Here is a 22,729-nt window from a genome sequence, read left to right as displayed (position 1 = left end):
TTAATTTGAGCAGCATATATACTAACTAGTATATACATAGCTATCTTTTTCAGAATTTACAGAACAAAAATCTATTGTTTGAATATCCAATATTTGATATAAAATCATTTTGGCAACAGCGGTAAATCTAGGAAAAATGAGACCTTTATCTAAAGATCCATCGAAGCCAGAGTCAGATTGGCCTCTCAGAAGCTGAGCGTATCGTAAAGTTCCCACAGATTAATTAATTTAATAGTACACAATTGCTGACCCTCTTCAAATCGCAAGTGCGCCCTAGTGTTGAGTTTGGCAGCCACATCTGGACTTGAGTTCCAAAAAAACTATTGACTCCATGCAACGGGCATATATATCACCCTATCTTAAAAACGGATTGCAATCTTTAGAGCCCAGACTTCAGGTGAGAATTCTGTCTCTTTTCTACCGGTATTTCAATGGAAAATGCCCCGAGAAACTACCCTATCCCTTCAGCACCGGTGCATAGTCGGGAAACACGCCAAATGGCAGACATTTGTCACACGCAAACGGGTCGCTTCTACGACTCATCAAGAGTTCAATAGCTCAGCTGTGGAATGATTTGCCGACACCTGTGTTTCCTCCCTCCTACAACAAGTGTATTTTTAAGGCCCTTTTTTTACTCCTTCCTCTCTTCAAAAATACCCTCCACACAACATCCCCAGAGACACACAGGTCTCCCGCATAGACTAAATGTTAATAAAAATGGGCTTCAGAAGGCCCAAGAAGAAGAAGAAAAATTTAAAATCCTAAAATTTTATCGTTTTTCTTCTGAAAGCATTAAAAATAATGAATACAATTGCCCTGGGTTCGAAAAACTTAAATCATTTTCAGTTTGTTTTCTTGAAAAATGTTGTTGAAAAAACCTGCCAATCATGGAAAATAACATATTATTTAATCTCGAGTACCTACTATTACTAACTTCATTGGCACACTATTTATCAGATCATCTATGCAAAAACCGTACGGCCCTGTTGCTGGGTTACAACTTCCTGTCATCCAAAATTAGGATGGAAACACTTTCCTGAAGTCAAATAACAAAATAAAAATATCATTAATATTACTGTCTTTTTATTTTAACATCTTAATGATCTGAAATAAATCAGCCTTTGGTCGGTAGACAGAAATCATTAGTAAAATTTGTTAACCAAAACATCAACAAAAAAGAATATTTGCTAATGGAGGAATGGAATTATTTAACTACTAAAGTAAATACCGAAGTTACAAGTGGAACTAAAGTCAATTATACATGAACACCAAAATAATGTATGATCAAACATAAATTGAAACTCCGCTCACCGAGAAACTTGAATGGCACGAAACTTTGGCGTTTACCATACATAAGGGTTGTTTGATTGTTTAACAATAAATTGTTTGTACATTAACAATAATTGGCTGGTTTGTTGAATTATTAGTTGAAACTTAGAGACAGACATGGTTAAAGGTTAGCCAAAAGGTATTAATTTACAAAAGCGTTTAAGAGATGTCCTAACAATAACACAAGTTTATGAAACTCAACCAAAGTGTTGCACATTTGAAAACACATTGCAAAGTACTGTTAATTGATTCCACACGAAATTACTGATTTTCAAATACGCATTTAGTTTCAATAAATAAATAAGAAAACTTTCTCGCGGTACTTGCTTATTTATCCACGACTTTTACATACAAAAAATAGTAATATATATAATCGCGCCCTAAATTTCGTCTATACACACTCTTAGATCTAAATATATTAATATATATCATTTAGGGTTCCATGATAACTCAACACAGTGACAATTCAATACACTTTTAAAAAGTGATATAAAGTCATTAGAAACGATGAAAAAAATAAATTTAAACCTAACCCGACCTAACTTAACCTAACCTACTTAATCCAGTTAATAAAATTTTTGTTTCATCACTCTCCATGACTTTATATAACTTTTTAAAGATGTGATGAATTATCATTGTGATGATTTATCCGGTCAGCATCATTTTGATCTTAGAGTGCGTATAAACAGAGCGAAATTTACAGGAATTACGGAAAACAAGCTTGCGGTTGCTTCGTTCCTTTCATAATTCTTGATTCGCGACTCGGTTCACGGAAATTTTATCCTGTTTATACGTAGTAGGGTGTATCGATTTTTAACTTTTTTTTTGTTTTCAAATTCCAAGTTGAAAAAAAGTTGCTACTAGGTACCACAACTTACCACAAAAAAATTTGGATTTTTAAAAAAATGTTTAGGTCTTCCGCACAAGGCCCAAAGTTTTAATTTTTTTCAAAAAAATTTCAAATTTTTTTAAAATTAAAAAAAATAAAATCGTAACTTTTGTGTTTATTCTAAGTTAAAAAACAGTTATATTAGGGAATAAAAATAAAAAGGTAGTTTAAACTTTAAAAAAAAAATGTTTTTTTTATGTACACAAAATTACAAAATTTCATCAAAATTAACAAACTTTAGGGCTTGTGCGGGAGACCTAAAATCCATTTTTTATAAAAAAAAATCGTTTCTTACTTATTTTTATGCCCTAATATTACTGTTTTTTAACTTGGAATAAACACAAAAGTTACGATTTTATTTTTTTAAATTAAAAAAAAATTGATATCTTTTGAAAAAAGTTAAAACTTTAGGCCTTGTGCGGGAGACCTAAACATTTTTTTAAAAATCCAAAACTTTTTGTGGTAAGTTGTGGTACCTAGTAGCAACTTTTTTTCAACTTGGAATTTGAAAACAAAAAAAAAGTTAAAAATCGATACACCCTAATACGTAGCATTAGGTCGCTCTCTCTGGATATAGAGTGTGTTGAATGCCACCGAGCGCCCACGCTACAATTACTTGTGTTGGTAATATTTATACATCTCTCATTATCTATAGTAAACACAAGTTAGGTACTAGGTACATACATATGTATATTAGACAAAGTAACCCCTAGATGCGGTACGCTGATAGAACACTCGGGTGATGTCACAGCCTATAAACCAGAAACGGAAAACAGAGGTCCACAATAAACGTAAGAGCTTTTCCGCTTCCGTGACGTAGGTGAGGGGTGTTTGCGAAGCTTTTATGGAGAGAAATTTACCTAGGACACGTAGTAACTATATACTAACTCCCCGTGTGCGGCAAATGGGCTTTTTAATAAAACGCTCACTCGTAATTCTGGTCTAACTAGTAATGAGCACAACAGATCATAATTTTAATGTCATTTAAAATGTAATAAAACAGAGATTTATCGAGTTACTTCATAAAAGTTCGCACTTTCATGACACGACTTTAATCCTTAATTGAATTTCCAATAATGATAAATAGCTTTGTTGTCAATAATGCAGATACAGTATTTCCTTGACAGAAACTCTTTCTCTGTTCGAACGGAAATTCAATTTTCAATTCAGATCAGTTTATTATGTTAAAATCATTACGAAATTGATTTTTAGCTGGGTTTCAAATACATTTGTAAAGAAGAATTACAGTAAATTATAAGAGATTTGCTAATTTATCAAGAATCTCTTCAAATTATTAGGTTTGAAATGGGATTGCAGGCCATTTCCTGATACACTTTTAGTAAATTCGTAATATATAACACGCGTTCATGCACCTGCATTTACCCTGTTAATTGCGAATCGCGAAAATACTAGGATTTTTATGAACACATGTTCTGAAATCGTGATAATGCATTTATCAGGATATAATCGCGTTTTTAACAGGATGACGAATAAATGGAAAAGATGTTTAATAAATAAGACATTATTTTTAACACTTCTTTTCCCCCGTGCAGAAATAACAAAGTCTTCGAAGAGTCCATTATTTGCTAAGAAACCCAAAACAACTGATGTATTTTTGCATTGATAACAAGATAAAATTATCATTATAGTAAATTATTATCATTACGGTTAATCTACATTAATTATTGTTTACTTTGCTGTGTACGACTCACGCCCCACGTTTCGCAAGTAAGGTAAATACAAGTTAATTCAACAGGCACACGGTATTTTAAAAACTTTTTCCCTCGGTTTGATCAAAGCAAACATTGGATTTATCGACGGGAGTTTGTTGGTTGTAAGAAAACTCCAGAGATATCAGCCCCAGTGCCGCTGGGTTTATTAGATATAGTAGTGGATCTGCGAATGACGGCACAACTTAGTCAATTACCGGAGAAACCGCGTTTCATTGTGTCGCAAATCCGGGATTATGGCGACGCGTCGTCTTGGTCTGCGGCACATTCGCAAATAAACCTACCCTGGAATCTGGAAAACTGGAGTACCAGCTATATTGGCAGGAAAAAAATTACAGCAATTTTACGCGGTAAGTGGATTGCGTTAATCCCAGTTCTGGTGAGAAATAACATCTAGGACGGATATGAGATAGCTCGAGAATATATTGGGTTGAAATAACATCTTTGACGGATATGAGACATCTCGAGAATATGTTGGGTTGAAATATAAATGGATTGGGTTTGAAGGTAGTTGAAAACAGTATCATTTAAGAATTTTTTTAAAATAAATCTAAACAAAACATAAAACAGAACAAGAACCGTAAAATAAAATTGAACCCAGGAGCTCTGTCTTACCGGGACAACGCTTATAGCCACTAAACTTCTGAGACCTGATTGTCTCAATTTCAGAATTATCGTCAACTAATTCCTTATGTGTCCCATGTTAATAAAAATCGGATAGATTTATTTATTTATACTGGGTTTTTACAGATGATCACACTTACGTGAGAACAATCCACTTATAAAAACTCAGTTATTGTACAATTACAAAAATCTACAATTAAATAAAGGTACAAAAAATTAAATACAGATACATACAATTAAATACAGATACATACAATTAGAAAACAAAAACATCAAAAAATAAAAATAAAATACACAATCATATACAAGCTCGCTCAAGTAACACATTACATTATACATTATTACAAGTGGTAAGAGGCATAAGAAATACGAGAGGTATGCATAGAGAGAAAATTGACACAATGAATTAGCTAATATTTTTTAATAGCGCCAGAACTTTTTTTCTGAATCCGTACAAATTATCGACGAAAATATCTATTTCAGCACACTCTATCTTGTTATATAGTCGACACATCTGGGTCAGAGGGCTAAAGTAGGCGATATTATTTATAAATGTATTCAGGTGAACAATATTATGGCGTCTTAAACAATGCGAATTGGGGACATTTATTTTAATATTGCTAAGACATAATGTAGTATCAAGTTGACCGTGAATAATTTTATGTAAACATATGAGATCAGTCAATTGCTTTCTAGTTTTAAGTGTATCAATCTTGAAGTAATCACGACGTACGTCATATGATCTAAGATGGTCATGTAATCCACATTTGAAGGATAACATTCTTAGCATTTTTTTTTAATGGATTCTACAATATTTTCATATTTGCAGTAATGTAGATTCCAAATAGAGCTTCCATATTCAAGTTTACTTCTAATTAAGGTATTGTAAAGAGTTAGAATTGACTGAGGATCTTGGAAAGGTTTACATATTCTATGAATAAATCCCATCATTTTTAATGATTTGCACTTAATGTCGTTAATATGTACATCAAATATGAATTTAGAATCAAGAGTGATTCCTAGATCTCTTATTGAAGATACTTTTTTGAGAATAATATTATTAATAACATAAGAAAAATCCTTTATAATTCTATTTCTAGTGAAGTTTAAAATGTAACATTTTTCAACATTTAAGTGCATATCATTGACAGTACACCAGTTATTAAGTGTGTCGAGGTCGTTTTGAAGCAGTTGATGATCGGAAACAGACTTGATTTTACGAAAAATTTTAAGATCATCGGCGAAAAAAGCATAATCACAATTTAATTTCGAGCCAAGGTCATTTATGAATATAAGAAAAAGTAGGGGGCCAAGATTTGAACCCTGTGGTACACCGGAAGTTACAATTATAGGGGATGATTTGTATCCATTAATAAGAACTAATTGAGTTCTGTTATACAAATATGATTTCACCCAGCGAAGTAGATCTCCATGTATTCCTATTTGTTCAAGTTTTTTTAATAAGATGGAGTGATTAACTTTATCAAAAGCTTTTTGGAAATCAGTATAAATTGCATCTACTTGTAATCTTTCATTAAAAGAATTACATACATAATTACAAAATTCCAAAAGATTTGAGTTAATAGATCTTTGAGGAACAAACCCATGTTGCCTAGTGCAGAGAAGGGGCTTAAAATGCGAAAAAATATTTTTATATATCAAAGATTTAAAAACCTTAGCAAAACAGGATAATATACTGATTGGTCTATAACTTTTTACTAAAGATTGGTCTCCCGATTTTAATACTGGTACCACATGTGCTTTTTTCCACAGATCAGGAAAAGTTCCCGTGATTAGGGATGCATTAAAAATTATAAAAAGCGGTAAACATAAAGAGTCTGCAAAGCAACTGACAAAGAAAGGAGGAATATTATCTGGGCCTGGACCCTTGTTGGAATCTATTTTACTCAAAAAACATTTTATTTCATCTGCACCAATATGTATTTTACCCAAATTGCTCTGATTGTGTTCAGTTATGTTTGGCATTGAACCATTAGTGGATGATTCCGAATTGGTATAAACAGATGAAAAATATTTAGAAAATATGTTTGCTATTTGTTCACCTTCATTTGCGGAAATATCGTCAAGATGCATTAATTTAGGAATACAATTGGTTTTTCGTAATGATTTTGAGTATGACCAAAACACCTTTATGTTACCTTGCAGACCACTTTCGACAGAGTTGATGTATGATTTATAACATTCGCTTTGTATTTTTTTTGTAACTTTCCTTAAATAAGAAAATTCTCTATAATCTGACTCGTTACCATGTTTTTTTACCTTAAGTCTAATGTTGTTTTTTTTTTCTTAAGAAGAGCAATCAATTGCTGATTAAACCAGACAGGATATTGATTTTTTGTTTTAGTAATATATTTTTTAAAGTGTTTTTCAATTATTTCCCATAATTTTTCATAGAACAAGATCACCATACTATTCACATTTTCATTTTTAAAAAGAGTTATCCAATTAACAGATAATAGATCCTGTCGACATTCATGAAAGTTTCCCTTCCTGAAGTTATATTTTGAGTCATTTCTATTGATTTCTAAATATTGATCTTTATTTTGTTTCACCATTATTTCAAATGAAGGGTGATATTGATCCAATTTGGTTAAGCCTGGTGCTATATGTATATCTATGTTAACTTTATCAGAGAAAACAAGATCCAATAAATTTTCATTTGTATTTAGTACATTATTGAATTGATACAATTTGCAAATTGATGAAAGGTTGACAAGACTGTGTGCTTTCATGCTTTTATAATTAGAAGGTGAAAGTACATTATTTTTAAATGAATTGTCAGGTAACCATTTTATTTCGGGCAAATTGAAATCACCAATAATAATAAACTGTGAATTGGAAATTGAATACTTTAAATACAGATCTTGTAATTTTTCAATCTGATTACAATAATTGTCTACAGTTACACTAGGAGGAATATAGAGGATGCAAATAAAGATGAGCGAGTTGGAACGAGACTTAATTACAAGCCACAAATCTTCATTGTCACTCTCCCATTCCGTTTTTCTGGATACAAGAAGTTTTTTAGAAACGGCGGCTAGAACTCCGCCACCTTCTTTAGACGCAGATTTGGTTGACTCACGATCTCTCCTAAATACTATATATCTGTCATCAAACAGTTCTTCACTAAACACTGTTGAGTTCAGCCATGTTTCAGAAAAACAAATAATGTCATAATTATTGATTAAAATTTCATTGCGCACACTTACGGTCTTTGTTCGAATACCCCTCACATTTTGATATAGTATATTTAATGCATCAACAGCCACTGCCTCGCCATCTTTTTCCGTATGATTAAACGCCATAGTCGATGGTGGAGAGATCCTTCAATAAAGCCGCTTTGTACGCCGGGCAGTCCTTATCTCCAGTGGGGTGGGCCCGGGAAGCTGCAGGCTTTCCGAAACGTGCGCATGTAGCGCAACTGGGTGCTGCAGCAGCAGCGGGGAAGGCCTCGCGCGCGTGTCCTTCTACACCGCAGTGAGAACATCTCTTTGTATCTTTGCAGTACTTGTGAGAATGTCCAACCATTTGACAGTTCAGACACACTGTAAGTCCTACAAAGTCACGCACACCGCAAACGGTCCAGTCCACGAATACACGACCTTGTTGCACCAATGCATGACGAATGTTAGCGGGCACCGAGTACACTCTGTGGCAAGACGGTCCGGTTCGAGCTCCAGCCATATGACTAAGTTTGCACTTGGATGCACACTCTTTAAAGTTGTCACCTTCAGAGATTCCAGAGAGGGCATTCTCTAAAAATTTCTCATCCGATAGTTCACGGGCACGTTAAAAAATATTAACCTTGGCTGCCTCCTAACTGGAAGACGGGCACTCAGCAAGTCAGAGCTGGATATAACAGGATCATTTAAAAGCCTTTCTTGTTCCTGGCTGCTGGCAGTGTGGATAATGACTCCTTTGTTTTTTATGTTTTTTACTCCCGTTATCCTCACTCCTAATTGCGATGGCTTAACGATGTCCTTAATAATTTTTTTAGTCCCATCGCTATCATCGACCCCCGGTAGTTTGGGAAAAAAATATACAGATGGTCTTGGTTTCCCTATTTTGATACTGGTACGAGTGAGTGGTGGAGGCACTGGGAGTTTTTTCTTTGTAACTTCAGCAAATGAAAGGCTAGCCTCTGTTGCATCAGCCACACGGCGCATTACTGGACCCAGATCTGACTCAAGCTGTTGAATTTTGTCCAGCAGCTGTTTTGTATAATTTTCGGCCATTGTTTTCTCGGCCTGCAAGACCTTGATATTAGCTAGGGCCGAATTAAGGTCTCCTCTTAGCTCTTCCTTCTCCAGCAAAAGTTGGGCAACGGAACCGAGAACATTTGTCACGTTTCTCGATACTTTGAGCTGCTGCTCTTTAGACACTTTGGATGGCTTTTCAGCCAATGCGTCCTGTAAGGCTTTTATGGCAATTTGAGTCCCGGATAATATTTTATGTCCTGATACATGACTCAGGTCAGGGTTATTTTCGGCTTCAATCTCATCAGCGTCGGAGTCCGATTCTTCAGACTGGGAGGTGTAAGGGGAAGCAATTATAGGGTTTTTAACAGAGTTCTTTTTTTTCCCATAATTTTTAAACATATGTTTCAACGGCAAAGGTTAAACGAAGTATTTTTTAAATAAAATAATTATTTTCGATTTGTTAGAATGCAGAAAATATTTAAAGTTTCAAAACACTATGACAACCAATTGGAGCTCAGAAAAGTGAGCTCATAATCAAAGGCAACCAATTGGAGCCCAGAGAAGTGAGCTCATAATCAAAGGCAGCCAATGAACGCACTTGTTGTTGTAAATATCACTTGGTAGGTACTTCTGTTAGTGAAACAATTATTATGGATGATTAGTTTATAACTTTAAAAATGTGCTTAAAAGCAAATGATTTAAGAAATAACACTTCCACAAGTTGAACTTTCGTTGTTTTTCACGATAGATAGTTTTTTACTTTCGGCGGATTAGTTAAACTTGTGTTTTTCTTAGTATAAATAACAGCTTGACAGAACACGACAGGTACTTTACGTACGTTTTATATATAGAAGAGTCAGAAATATTCAGAGCCAATAGTCAGAAACACTGTCTAGGTTACAGTTATTTTCGGATAGAACTTTGTAATCAAACAAAGATGGAAAAGATGTATATTACATAGATGAGTACAACATTCAAAAGATATTCCATTTAATAAAAAATATTTTCTTTATTCAACCCAAAAATAGTACTAAACATAAATAATTTTAGTGACCATTGGTTGGTAAATATTTGACAAATAATAATTTAAACAAAATTAAACAATAAAATTTCATATTATTTTTAAGCAATAAGTTTTAGCCTGAAACACCGATGTAAATTGAAAGAAATCCGAGAAAAAATACATACTGCCGACGGGAATAGCCTTCTGACTGCCGGTCAGGTGCTCTACAAATTGCGCTTCGTCGCGGTCGGCTTATTCATATATTCTGGTATTTTTCATACAACAATGATTGCTTATTAGATTTTCTATATTATATAAATGTTTCAAGCTAATATTTATTGCTTAAAAAGAATATGCTATCCTTTGTGCTATGCATAAATAACCTTAGCTATTAAACATCAGTTTCCCATTAAAAATAATTATACAATTTCATTTAACTTGAACTTAAACCTATTTACAATAAAAATTATGACGAGCCACAAAGTAAATGCTTATTACAAATATATTAAACCTATTTGTTTTAGATTATATTTTAAAACCCGTAACATATGAGACATGTACGATATATACGTAAGTTGCGCACATATTTTTAAGTCTGGGAAATGTAAATATGTATGCTAATAAAATGGTATAATATGCTTTTCCTAAGGTCGGTAGGCGTAAGATGGCACTTACATATTTTTTACACATCTCTCTCGTCTGGAATTTAGCCAAGAATAAAACGTATTACGTCGTCTGGCTAGGGGGGCATCACATTACTTGAGCCATGAGAACACAATCTGTATGGTGCACACAAAGCTGCTTAATCTAAATGTTAAAGCTAAAACTTTTTGAGTAAAAGAGTAAGTAGAAAAAATTAATTGTGTTTTAAGTGCCATTTAAAAAAACAGTCTATAAATTAGTTTTTTGCGATAAGTAAGATAAGGACGTTTAAAGCTAAAATACTAATAATATCATCAAATATAACGAGAAACAAAGTGGTGTTATGAATTAGTAAACCGATTATAAAAGCTCCTATTCATATTAATATATGAAGCTTAAATACAATTCAGATAAATAAACCCCTTTACTAATTAACGTGCTTTAAATTTTGCAAAACCATTATGTGGGGTGATAAACATTGAAATCGAAATAAAAAAAATGTTTTGGAAAGCTAAAGATAAAACATAACTTTTTTGTTAAAATGTTAAAATCTTTTATGTTTTTTTGTTGAAAGTCATTTAATCGGTGGACAGCCGAGATTTCGAAAGATTCTCATTATTAAGTCAGGTCTCCAGCAACCAAATATTTTCAAAACATCGGACCAAACAAAAACATCGTGTCGGGGTCACAACGTTTTTTGTTTTCAATTTACTACGGAAAACCAAAATATTGTAGCCCAGCCCCAATTTTCATGTTTGCATAAAAATTTGGTTCAATGTCTGTGGTAATGTTGTCGCTAGAGTCGCGGCTTTACATATATATGAGTAATAAAGTCTTAAAAAATATTTCTAAATCAACCTATTTGTGAATTTTAATAATTCTATCTGTTTTTTGTCATTTTTTTCTGTAAATTATATTAGTAATATCACTGTACAGGTTGCTTAAGCCCCCGCATTCCCAATTTCTACCGATTCATAACATTTTCCTCTTTAACTTGTTATATTCCAAAATTAAAAATATAATTATTGTTTATTATTATTATTAAACATTTGTTATGCCGAAACAGTAATTATTAATAACATATAAACGGTAATTCCCTCGATAGAAAAAAAACCGCAAAGTACGCTCCGAAAAATATTAAAAACACGTTTTATTCTGTTATTTAATATTTCATAGTTATGAAAAAATTCACTGTGTATCGCTAAATGTAATTAAATTATTTGTCGAGACCTTTTTGTCGTATTTCAAACGAGTCATGTTTTATGAAATATTTTCACCATTTTCGTTTTTTAATTTTAGCGAGCTCCCTCTAACATTCGTATTTACATATCTCCATTTCAAACCATCTTTGAACGCTTACTACTAGGCCATAAATAAATATATGTCGTCAATTTACAGATTGCAGCAGATTGAAGTGCTTATCACACACGAATGTTCTCAAAATTTTATATTTATATTTATAGAGGTAACGGTGAAGTACTTCATCCAAAAATATATAAAAGCCCATTTTCAGATATCTCATTTGACCGGTTGGTGGCTGAGTTGACAAATGCGTCGGGTTTCCACCTATCAATTCCTCTGCTGGCTTCTTCATCATTGCACTAGCAACATCTTCTTATTTTAATGATGGTATTAGGAGATTTTTAAACATTGTCAGGTTATTTGTAAAGCTGGAGTGTTTATCAAACTATTTCTTTAAAAAAATACAAAATTTATGAATTTATTTCAACGAAAGCACACTGAAATTGTAAATGTGTCTTTTGGTGTTTTTAATTAATCTGTAAGTTTTTTGAAAACCTTAAGGAGACCATCCGTCAAATAGATTACAAGTACTCGTAGACTTTGTTGAACATTTCATTTCCCCGGGAACTAATGCATGAGACGTGAATATTAAAAAGCCGTACAAACGGATATCCTGTCGAGCTTCGTGATCACAATAATATTAACACACAAGCCCGATTTTATTTTCCTTTGAGCGAAATATTCGGGCGAATCTCTATATCTCTGAAAGTTATGAATATTTATTGAAGTGAAACTTCTTTAGGCGCGTAATGAATTTTCGGGGACGGAGTAAAACCGAGTCACGATCGAAACGAAAATGCGGGTACCCCCACCACCGATTAAAGTTCATTTGATCTAGTCAAAGTTTTGAAGTAACATATAAATGCTTCTTAGCTCATCCCGACAACTGGCGTTGGTGGTGTAATGGTCAGCATAGTTGCCTTCCAAGCAGTTGATCCGAGTTCGATTCTCGGCCATCGCACATTATTTTTTTGTTTTTAACGCCTTTTTCATTCAATATCTTATTTTTTAGTAGGTCAGAACATTTTTTAAAAGAAAATAATATTGCAAAATAATAAAAACACTTATCTCACTGTGATAAAACATTACTCCGCTAGAGCGCGCTTTGCGTTATTGTGTTGGATTAAAATTATTATCTAATCCATATATTATGATAATTGTATTACATTTATTTAATTAATTTATTTATTTTGATAATATGTAATAATTTTCAAAGTTTTGAAGTAACATATAAATGCTTCTTAGCTCATCCCGACAACTGGCGTTGGTGGTGTAATGGTCAGCATAGTTGCCTTCCAAGCAGTTGATCCGAGTTCGATTCTCGGCCATCGCACATTATTTTTTTGTTTTTAACGCCTTTTTCATTCAATATCTTATTTTTTAGTAGGTCAGAACATTTTTTAAAAGAAAATAATATTGCAAAATAATAAAAACACTTATCTCACTGTGATAAAACATTACTCCGCTAGAGCGCGCTTTGCGTTATTGTGTTGGATTAAAATTATTATCTAATCCGTATATTATGATAATTGTATTACATTTATTTAATTAATTTATTTATTTTGATAATATGTAATAATTTACAGAAAAGAGAAAATAGAGATGATGAAATGAAAATAGAGAGAGAGGAATACTAGAAGTTTCACTTCTGTCTTGCGTAGGCTTGACACACCCAGTTTTTTTATTCCATTGTTGCGCCAACGTTATTTGTGAAAGTTGTTGACAAGTTACTTTTTCGGATATATTAAATTCACAAGAGTCTCGACCAATCGTTCGCAAAATATAATAATACGTTAACACAGTTTCTGCGAATGTAAAGTTTTTTTTAAGGTTTCAATCTCATGTCAATTCCACCCCAAATAAAAAAAAAAAGTGGGTGTGTCAAGCCTACGCAAGACAGAAGTGAAACTTCTAGTTTCAGCTGATGCTTGGCGTGGCGCAGTTCGCTGGTGTCTGAGAGAGAGGAAAGAAGAGAAGAGAGAGAACGTTCGTGCGCGGCTCCCCCACCTCAACAAGGTTTCACTTCAAAAATGCCACAGCCGAGAATCGAACCTCGCTTAACTGATTGAAAGCCAACCACGCTGAGCACCAACTGTAAGCAAAGCCGCATAAATTGATTATATTATGTAGGTTCTGAAAATATGAGAGCTTGTTATGTTTTATAATGTTACCTACATCACACCCAAAATATAATATATTTTTAAAAATAATGTACAATGTACAGAAATAGAATCCCACACAAGATCGCGTAGTGCGCTCTAGCGAACGGATATTTTATCAGAGGGAGATAGTTTTAATTTTTTTTTCTGTAAATTATTACATATTATCAAAATAAATAAATTAATTAAATAAATGTAATACAATTATCATAATATACGGATTAGATAATAATTTTAATCCAACACAATAACGCAAAGCGCGCTCTAGCGGAGTAATGTTTTATCACAGTGAGATAAGTGTTTTTATTATTTTGCAATATTATTTTCTTTTAAAAAATGTTCTGACCTACTAAAAAATAAGATATTGAATGAAAAAGGCGTTAAAAACAAAAAAATAATGTGCGATGGCCGAGAATCGAACTCGGATCAACTGCTTGGAAGGCAACTATGCTGACCATTACACCACCAACGCCAGTTGTCGGGATGAGCTAAGAAGCATTTATATGTTACTTCAAAACTTTGACTAGATCAAATGAACTTTAATCGGTGGTGGGGGTACCCGCATTTTCGTTTCGGTCATGAGTCGGTTTTACTCCGGTCCTCGAAATTGCATGACGCGCGTAAAGAAGTTTCACTTCAATAACTATTTTTTAAACATATCTAGGCGATTTCCATAATAACTTTAAATTTGAAATGAAAGTATTCAATACATTACTTGGGAGGTTTATTTGAACAGTACAGCATATTGAACCATTTCAAAATGTTATGTAGCGGCGAGTCATAAATTTGCTGTGCCTCTATTATAACGGGCTTTGTTAGCAGAATTGATTCCATTTGCACCGATTCACCAGCGAAAAAAATGTACAAGACACGGATACCCGTTTCGGTTGATTTCGGCTGCAACAAACTGAGTGGTTTCTTCGACTCTTTTGTAAAATAGCATCCCTACTCCCTACTTACCTTCAGCCGCAATTTCTACCCACCTAGTTCCACAGGGTGGTGCATTTGAAATTAGAGTTTATGGCTCTACACGACATGGTTAGAGGATATCTAAATCAAATATAACTATCATCATGCATACGCCAAACGTCAAAAATCATTACACTCGATCAACGAGTGGCTCGAACCATTCGTTATTCGAGTGGAATGACTTCTTTGAGAATCGAAGCCAGACAGGAGTCTACGGAAGCCTAGCGGTAGACCATATATATTTTTTAGCGTTTCAATATAAATAAATTAAATTAAATAAACTTTCCATGTTGAAATTTTCCTAAAAGCCTCTGGAATTTCAAAGAATAAACCTAAGTATTTTCATTTCCTTATTATTAATTACGTTTATACGGATGTAAAGTTTAATTTAGAGTCGAAAATGATTCTCAGGTCATTTATATCTTCGACAGAGGTAAAGGTTGAGTTATTAAGTTCATATTAATAAATAATTGGTTGACTCATTTTGTAAAAATGTTAATTGTTTAGTTTGATAATCTATGAAACTTGTTTTATCTACTGATATTTGCATATTTAAAAATGCCAGGGTCGTGAAAGTTCTCAATTAATTCGGTAAGTCAAAATTTGCTGAATGATGCCAAATAAAAACCTTCTTTAATATGAAATTTAGTACGGTATAGGAATGACAAGATTGACAAATTTGGAAATTGTATTTCAAAAATTTGGAGATATTCTTATCTTAAGGGCCTGATGACATCGAATTTGAGATCTCCGAAGTTATCTCGACTGCGTTTTAGTTTTGTCATCCTTCCGATAAGTTTAATCAAGACTTTAATTGCAGTTGAACAGAGCATTGAAATAGTACAGGTCGAGAGTACAGACCTTGAATTCCGCCTGCTCCACTCGGATGTCCCAATCGTGGTGAAGCTTTTTGCCGCGGAAGTACTTGGACCAGTCCGTGTGCTGGTCGTCCACTACCAGTAGTGTCACGCATCGCTCCTTGTTGAAGGACGGCCGCACATTTGCCGCCGCTGAAGTCACGCTGCCTGTTATGAACAAATTATTTTATTGAAATAGCATCCGAATGGCGATGGCAAATCAAAAATCTGTTTCTGATATTGGAGAAATTTGAATGAGTTTAATTTTCAAAACTGGATACGATGAGTAAAAATCGGTGATCGGATAAATCATCAAAATGATAATTCATCACATCTTTAAAAGTTATATAAAGTCATGAAAAGTGATGAAACAAAAACCGTATTAACTGGGTTAAGTAGGTTAGGTTAGGCTAGGTTAGGTAAGGTTAAAATAAATAAAAATTCATCGTTTGTAATGACTTTATATCACTTTTTAAAAGTGTGTTGAATAGTCACTGTGTTGAGTTAACATGGAACCGTAAAAATCACATCAGATTTTAGAACAAAATTATTGTTTTCATTAATATTTTTTTATTTGAAATGTGTATTTCTTTTGTTTACATGTTTGACAGATGATGTAATTTTTAATCTTTAATTTTTTTTCTTTTGAAAGGCAATTATCCCGAGGCAAATATTTCACCAATTCTACAATGGGTCTGCGCTAGTAAATAAATCAAGAGGAGATAGACGGAAGAAAATACAGGAGATATCTAAGAAAATTGTGGTTAAAAGTTTCTAAAATAGTTGTAGGTACCTAGAAGGTTAGCGCCCTGATCGCGGGCCGCCCCGGTGAGGGACTGCACTCGCTGCAGCAGGGACTCTCGTGACTTGGCTGGGCTGCTAGGAGCCGAGGTGCCCCGGGGCGGGCCGCGCAAGTTCAGCGACAGCTCGCCCCCCGCGGTAGGGGCGCTGGCGCCGGGGGCTACGGCCGCCGCCACGCCACTGGCCGCTGGGGCTGCTAAATAAAATTATACACTCAATTAAAGGATATTTAGTTTAACATAGGTCCACAAGCAACATGGGTACTAACGAGTTATCATTCGACTGTTTAACTAGAGATAGGAGATCGACATCATTTCGAAAAATAGCTTTTAAAAAGTTTGTCCATCACAATAATTACGTAATATAAAATTAATATTTATTAAATCCTCCAAAAAAGTTGAGCTATGCGTTTAAATAGATACTAACATTTTTAACATTTCAAAGTAGGTACTATTTAGATTTTTTTTAAATTAAAAGTGTCCATTTAATTTTCGAAATGGATATCTCTCGATAAATGAGTTTATTCCCCGTGGAATAAACTCATTAATCGAGATAATCATGGATAAACATTATAAACTTTGAGTTATCGAGTAGGTTTCTACCCCTCATGAAGACAGGTCACCAGATCCAAATGTGCATTTACCTGGTGGTTGTGTGGACGACGCCGAGACGGAGGACTGCCTCTGCGTCGGCTGACTGGTAGTGGTCGGGGGCTTCTGCCCCACGTAGGGATCTACTTCTCCTTCCTCGCATTCTGAGGACAGGTCCCCAGAACTAAACCTACATGTTCAAATAAACACTTTTATTACGGTTCTCGGAATATTTCAAAATCACCGAGTCTAAATTCTTCTTTCGTTCACATAGTCGTAAGGTGGCACATGCAAATACTTCCAGAACAAGAGTGCCACATACAAACAAAAGTCTATTACATATATTATATAATATTATACAGCTTTAACATATATGTACACTACGGAAGAGATCTAGTAAATTTTTGCAATCACCGGGGTATTTAGAACGCTCGACTGATAAAGGTTTTATCGATAATGATGGTAACTTAAATTGACCTTATTGATTAACCGTGCTAGATACCCAACATACGCGCATGGCGCTTGGAAACATTTTTTATTTTATTTAAGGATAAAACACACATACACACAGTAATTAATTATCAATAAGACAACGTAAAACATTAATCGGAGAATTCGATTGCATCCTAACCATATCTTAAACATTAATTAATATTCGTTCAACGAAAAAAAATAAAGTAAATAAATTTTCGGGTTATAATATCAATGTGTGCGGCTCGCTAAAGTATGGCGGAGAAAATGTCTTATTTAAATACGTGCTACTAATGTAAAATAAATCTTTGATTGAAATTTTAATAAGTTTTAAAAGTTGATTGTTGTTACCATCCTTAGGTGAGTCGAAGCGATTGAAAATTAGTTCGAAAACGATTTTTGTGAACTATATCCAAAGTAACTCGTGAAGAAAGAGTTATAATTATAATATTTACAATCCAAAACAGTTAAATATTAAAAATTGAAGTCATAAGTATTACAGAATGCAAAAATAAATACTATGTGATCAATTATTCCGGTATGAAATAACGGTTTGTTTCAATTTTTGGCGTATTTTTCAAAAACTTTTTAGTAGTAGTGATAAAGCCTTTTCTGTTCTTCTTGCCACCCAGTGAGGCCACCTAAAATCTAAAACATCAAAATAATATTATATGTAAAGATGGACCTTTGAAGTTTGAGAAAATATGATAAATATTAGATGTTTTCAGTCTATTTGTTAAAATTCTGGTAAGGTAATTTTTTTAAAATTTAGGTACAATATTTTACATTTGTTTTACAGATGTTTCTAATATTAATCATATTTTCTCAAACTTCAAAGGACAATCGGAGCCTAAAGATATTTTTAAAAAATAATATTATTTTGATGTTTTTAGATACTAGACATCTTTTCGTTAGTAGCACGCAATGGGATTCTGAAGAAAAGAGATCAGCCCACACTAATTATACTTGAAGTTGCAAGTAAAAATATGTTTTAAGATATTTAAATGATAGATTTAGAAATATACTAACATAAAAATTTTCCTAGGTATAACATAAAATAGAAAGTTCTACGGCTTTAATAATATTATATTTTATATGAAAAATTATACCATGCATATTGTGTAATAATAATACAAAGAACAATTTCACTAACCATAAATGACAAAACGTGTATTGATTTTATAAAAGATATTAAATACTATGAAATGTAATTTAGATTACAGAACTCATCATCACATGTATGTTCAGTGCTCTATGTGGATAGTATATATATATTTTTAAATATACTAGAATCTCTGTTGATATACGCTCGTTTAATATCAGGACAAAAAGAATGCTTACTTTTTACATACATTTTATTGAGTTTCGTCATCTAAGATGGGTTGTTTCACAGAATTTGAACAATTCATCAAATTTAATTTTCACGATTTGTGAAGGTTCTATTCAAGTTCTTTTCTTATATCATTATTGGCCAGTTTTTTCACAAAACTGAAATATTAACAGAACTTGAAAATCATGAACTTTGAAATTTGATGAATTGTTCAAATTATGTGAAACAACCCGTCAAATCTTTGCTCGTTTTATTAATTTCTTTTGAGCAATATAAATTTAATTCAGAATAACATAGATTCAACGATATTACATATTTATTTCAATCATCGAAATAATCCAGTAGATTACAACATAACTTACATCCATATATTTTAAACTGAACGTACATTAAATGGTTTACGTTTATTATACGTTAACTTTGATTTTATCTTCAATACTGATTATTTAAAAACTACAAAATAAAAATAGTATTTTTCTACAACATTCCACATTAATTATAAACAAAAATATCAATTAAATGTAGTCTAACACCCCGTTTTTCATTACCAACTTTTTTTTAATACAGTCTGTGTATGCCTGCGCTCGTAAAAAAATGACACTAGTAGATCGATATCGCTGAAAATTTCAAAGTTTGTTTTTATTAGTGCCAAGAGTGTTTAGAGAATGGTTTCAATGGTTCAAAAAGTTGGGGACGCCCGAGGAACATTTAACGCAATATCTCTGCACCGAAATGAGAGACGAGGTAGAATTAAAGTCGATGAAATGAAGTAACATTGTGGTATACAGTAGAGGATGGTGTATTAATAATGTAACATGTACTTATAAATAAATAAATTCTTTTAATAAATAAACAAATCTTTATGAAGCTGATAAAAAACCAGGCATTCGTAAATAATAAAAAAGTACTAAGGAAATGGTACTGAAAAAAACCTACTGGTGCATTGTTTAATTTTCTACTTCTTACCCGACTGAATAATCCAAATTGGTGCTGATGAACGTATGGTATTGTGTCATACTGAACAAAACTCTTCTCCGTCACTCAAAGCCAAAGTCGTCAAAAAGATAAATCTTCGGTGTCGTATAAAAGCCAGTCAAGCTTTGCACATTGATGCACTTTCCGGCACAATCATTCGACCAAACCAAGGGAGTACGAGTACTTACAACAACATCAAGCGAATGGGAATAGAAGCAAAAATGTTTCTTACGAGTACCTCCGTTTCAGGTAATTGACATTGGTGGTGAAGGAGTTGCGGAAGCTGGAGAAAGACAGTGTGGGGGCGTTGGCGGGCTGCGGCCCACAGATGCCGGGACACGCCGACCGGTCTATCTTGGCTGCCGCCTGCAAAGTAACCAAGTGTTTACAAAATATAGAAATAATAATAAATACCAACCTTGGAATACCGGTGTACAACGATATCAAAGCATAAAATAATAAGAATGTAAAATAACAACAACAAAAAACAAGGGACAATATTATTAGGGTCAAGTGATAACAGCAGATTCCAGATGAATTTCACAGAACAATTTATCAAATTTTAAAGTTAATTTTCAAGTTCTGTTATTATTTCTATTTTGTGAAACTACTGGCCAATAATCACAGAACTTGAATAGAACCCTTACAGAACTTTAAAATTTACTTTGAAATATCATGAATTGTTCATAATTTGTGAAACAACTGGCCTGACGTTTTGAGGTTTCTCAGAAGATGGTGGTTGATATTGATTTGAGTGTGGCCAAGAGGGAAGATTCTATATGGAAAATAACGAAATTATTTAAAAAATATATATGTATATATATTTTAATATCTCTAATTTTAAATACGCTAGGTGTTTCTTCGTTTTAGTGCGAACAATCTGAGGTGTTCTAGTAAGTTACATTGGTAGTAAGGCTAATGAAGAGTTGGTTGCTAAAGCCGGAGAAAGAAATTGTAGCGACATTCTAAGTGGTCTCTCTCGGTTGCCGCTTGAAAATAACTTGAAAAACAGAAATCTGTGAAATCTGGTGAAGTATAGTTTGTTGGCGTAGGAAGGCTGCCTGCAGTCTGCAATTGCCGGAACAAGATAATTTTGGTATTTTATTGATGCAATCTACAAAAGTTTACATAAAATCGGGGAAGTGAGATTGGTGGTGAAAGATTTTCAAAACCTGGAGAACCCAAAATATGTCGAGATTGTCGACTTATCTATTTTAGCACGGGCCAGAAGAGATATATACAAGTTTACATTGGTGGCAATAGAGAAACGTCGAATAAAAAAAATAACCTCTCGAAATGTATCTCTGCTTATAATTCCCAAATTACTAGGCATTCACCAATACAAAGGGCACTATAATTAAGCCTGTATTATAATATATAGTTAGTGTTGAGGTGCCCTTTAAAAACTAAATCAGCCCATGCTAAAAAAAAAACCACTTAGGTCAGAATAATAGTATAAATTAACACGTTTGAATTAGTTTAGAACACGCGATATCCTAGTTATGCGGGAAACCCTTGTAAAATAACAATAAGCCGAATAAAGGACATGGGTACGTGAGCTGAAGCAAATCATTCGTTCTCATCATAATGACCGGTAATAATATTATTTCGACCATCGGCACAGAGATTTTCTGTAAATTTAATACTATGCATGTAGCTTGCTTTTAATGGGCATTATTCAAAATTTGACTGAGGAATGAAGTTCTCATGTATTAAAATGGGAAAACATGAAATTATCTGATACATAGGTAAATAGAGTTTAGCGAAATGGAGATATACGAAAGATACCTACGTAACTAATATTTTCTATAAATGAAGAATTTTAGTGTGAAAGATGGAATTTTTCTTGATGTGTCTAAAAGTTATTAGATCACCATGGCAACACGGGAAGAAACTTACTTAAATTCCAGAATTGAACCCACGACAATTGGGCTCCGAATCAAATCTCTCACCTCTTTAGCTTTACCTAGAAACACTAAACAAATTAATAAAAACATGTTGTTCCATTAGCACGATTTGTGATACGGCAGTTGTTCTCAAAGCAATTCTTACCTACATAGGTAATTAAGCTAGCGTGAAATGGAGAAGGCAATAAGTAGCTATAATTAAATAATAACACGACAAATTTTGTCGGAATTCCCTATTAATGTTCCGAGTTTTCCATCAATTATTTAAGCAAAGGAAAATTCTTTATCCATTTCGTTACCTCCAAAGCCAATATAATCTGAGTTAAATTAAATTAGAGACATTAGCATATTATATTTTAATCGTGATTTCGAGGGCTTAGACCATTTTGCAATAATTATTTTAACAAATCCGATATTTGGTTAAAATTAATAACATTACATATTGTCTGTATGGTAATCTGGACCTGGATTATATCCTTGCCGAGCAGAAACTATATTCAATTAAAATTTCCATAATATATAGATACCTCGGCAAACAAGAATGCTGTGGTTTTATAAACTATCTTAAGAGTTGAATGTATTAGTGAAAATTTCGTTTGCTATTGGGAAACAGTTGAGCAAAATGACACGCTAGAGGGTTGTCGTGATGGATGTTTAAAACGAATTTCCAATCCATTAAAGTTACTTTTACGCGTGAAAATTTTTGTGTCGCATTTCCAAGGAAATTGTTATCAATTTAAAAGGTAAACCCAATGGAGTTATTATTGTATTGTTTAAATTTTGCCAATTTAAGTAGTTATTAACTATTTTGTTTTTGCAAATAGGCCTTTGGAAGGCAAAAAGGCTTTACAAGTAAAATATAAAGAAATTACACTTATTAGTTTTTTTTTGTATTTTAATACTATCGCCGCTAAATGATTGGGAACTAACT

At 33.2% G+C, this 22,729-nt stretch overlaps 1 protein-coding gene across 1 annotated transcript in view; it reads right to left on the bottom strand.

Moving 5' to 3' along the window:
- The window catches only part of Syn (synapsin), a 301,930-nt gene that overhangs the window by 233,781 nt on the left and 45,420 nt on the right, over positions 1–22,729 (bottom strand). The window contains exons 4-7 of the mRNA XM_089634409.1: positions 20,130–20,257; positions 17,169–17,305; positions 16,518–16,721; positions 15,729–15,892 (exon numbers count right to left, since the gene is read on the bottom strand). Coding sequence (XP_089490535.1) covers positions 15,729–15,892; positions 16,518–16,721; positions 17,169–17,305; positions 20,130–20,257 — 633 coding nt within the window. The remainder of the gene's footprint in view (positions 1–15,728; positions 15,893–16,517; positions 16,722–17,168; positions 17,306–20,129; positions 20,258–22,729) is intronic.

The sequence above is a fragment of the Hesperophylax consimilis genome, chromosome 1 (assembly GCF_061612785.1).
Source record: "Hesperophylax consimilis isolate HC1 chromosome 1, BYU_Hcon_1.0, whole genome shotgun sequence".
NCBI lineage: Eukaryota > Metazoa > Arthropoda > Insecta > Trichoptera > Limnephilidae > Hesperophylax > Hesperophylax consimilis.
This window is presented reverse-complemented; position numbering and strand designations above follow the sequence as displayed.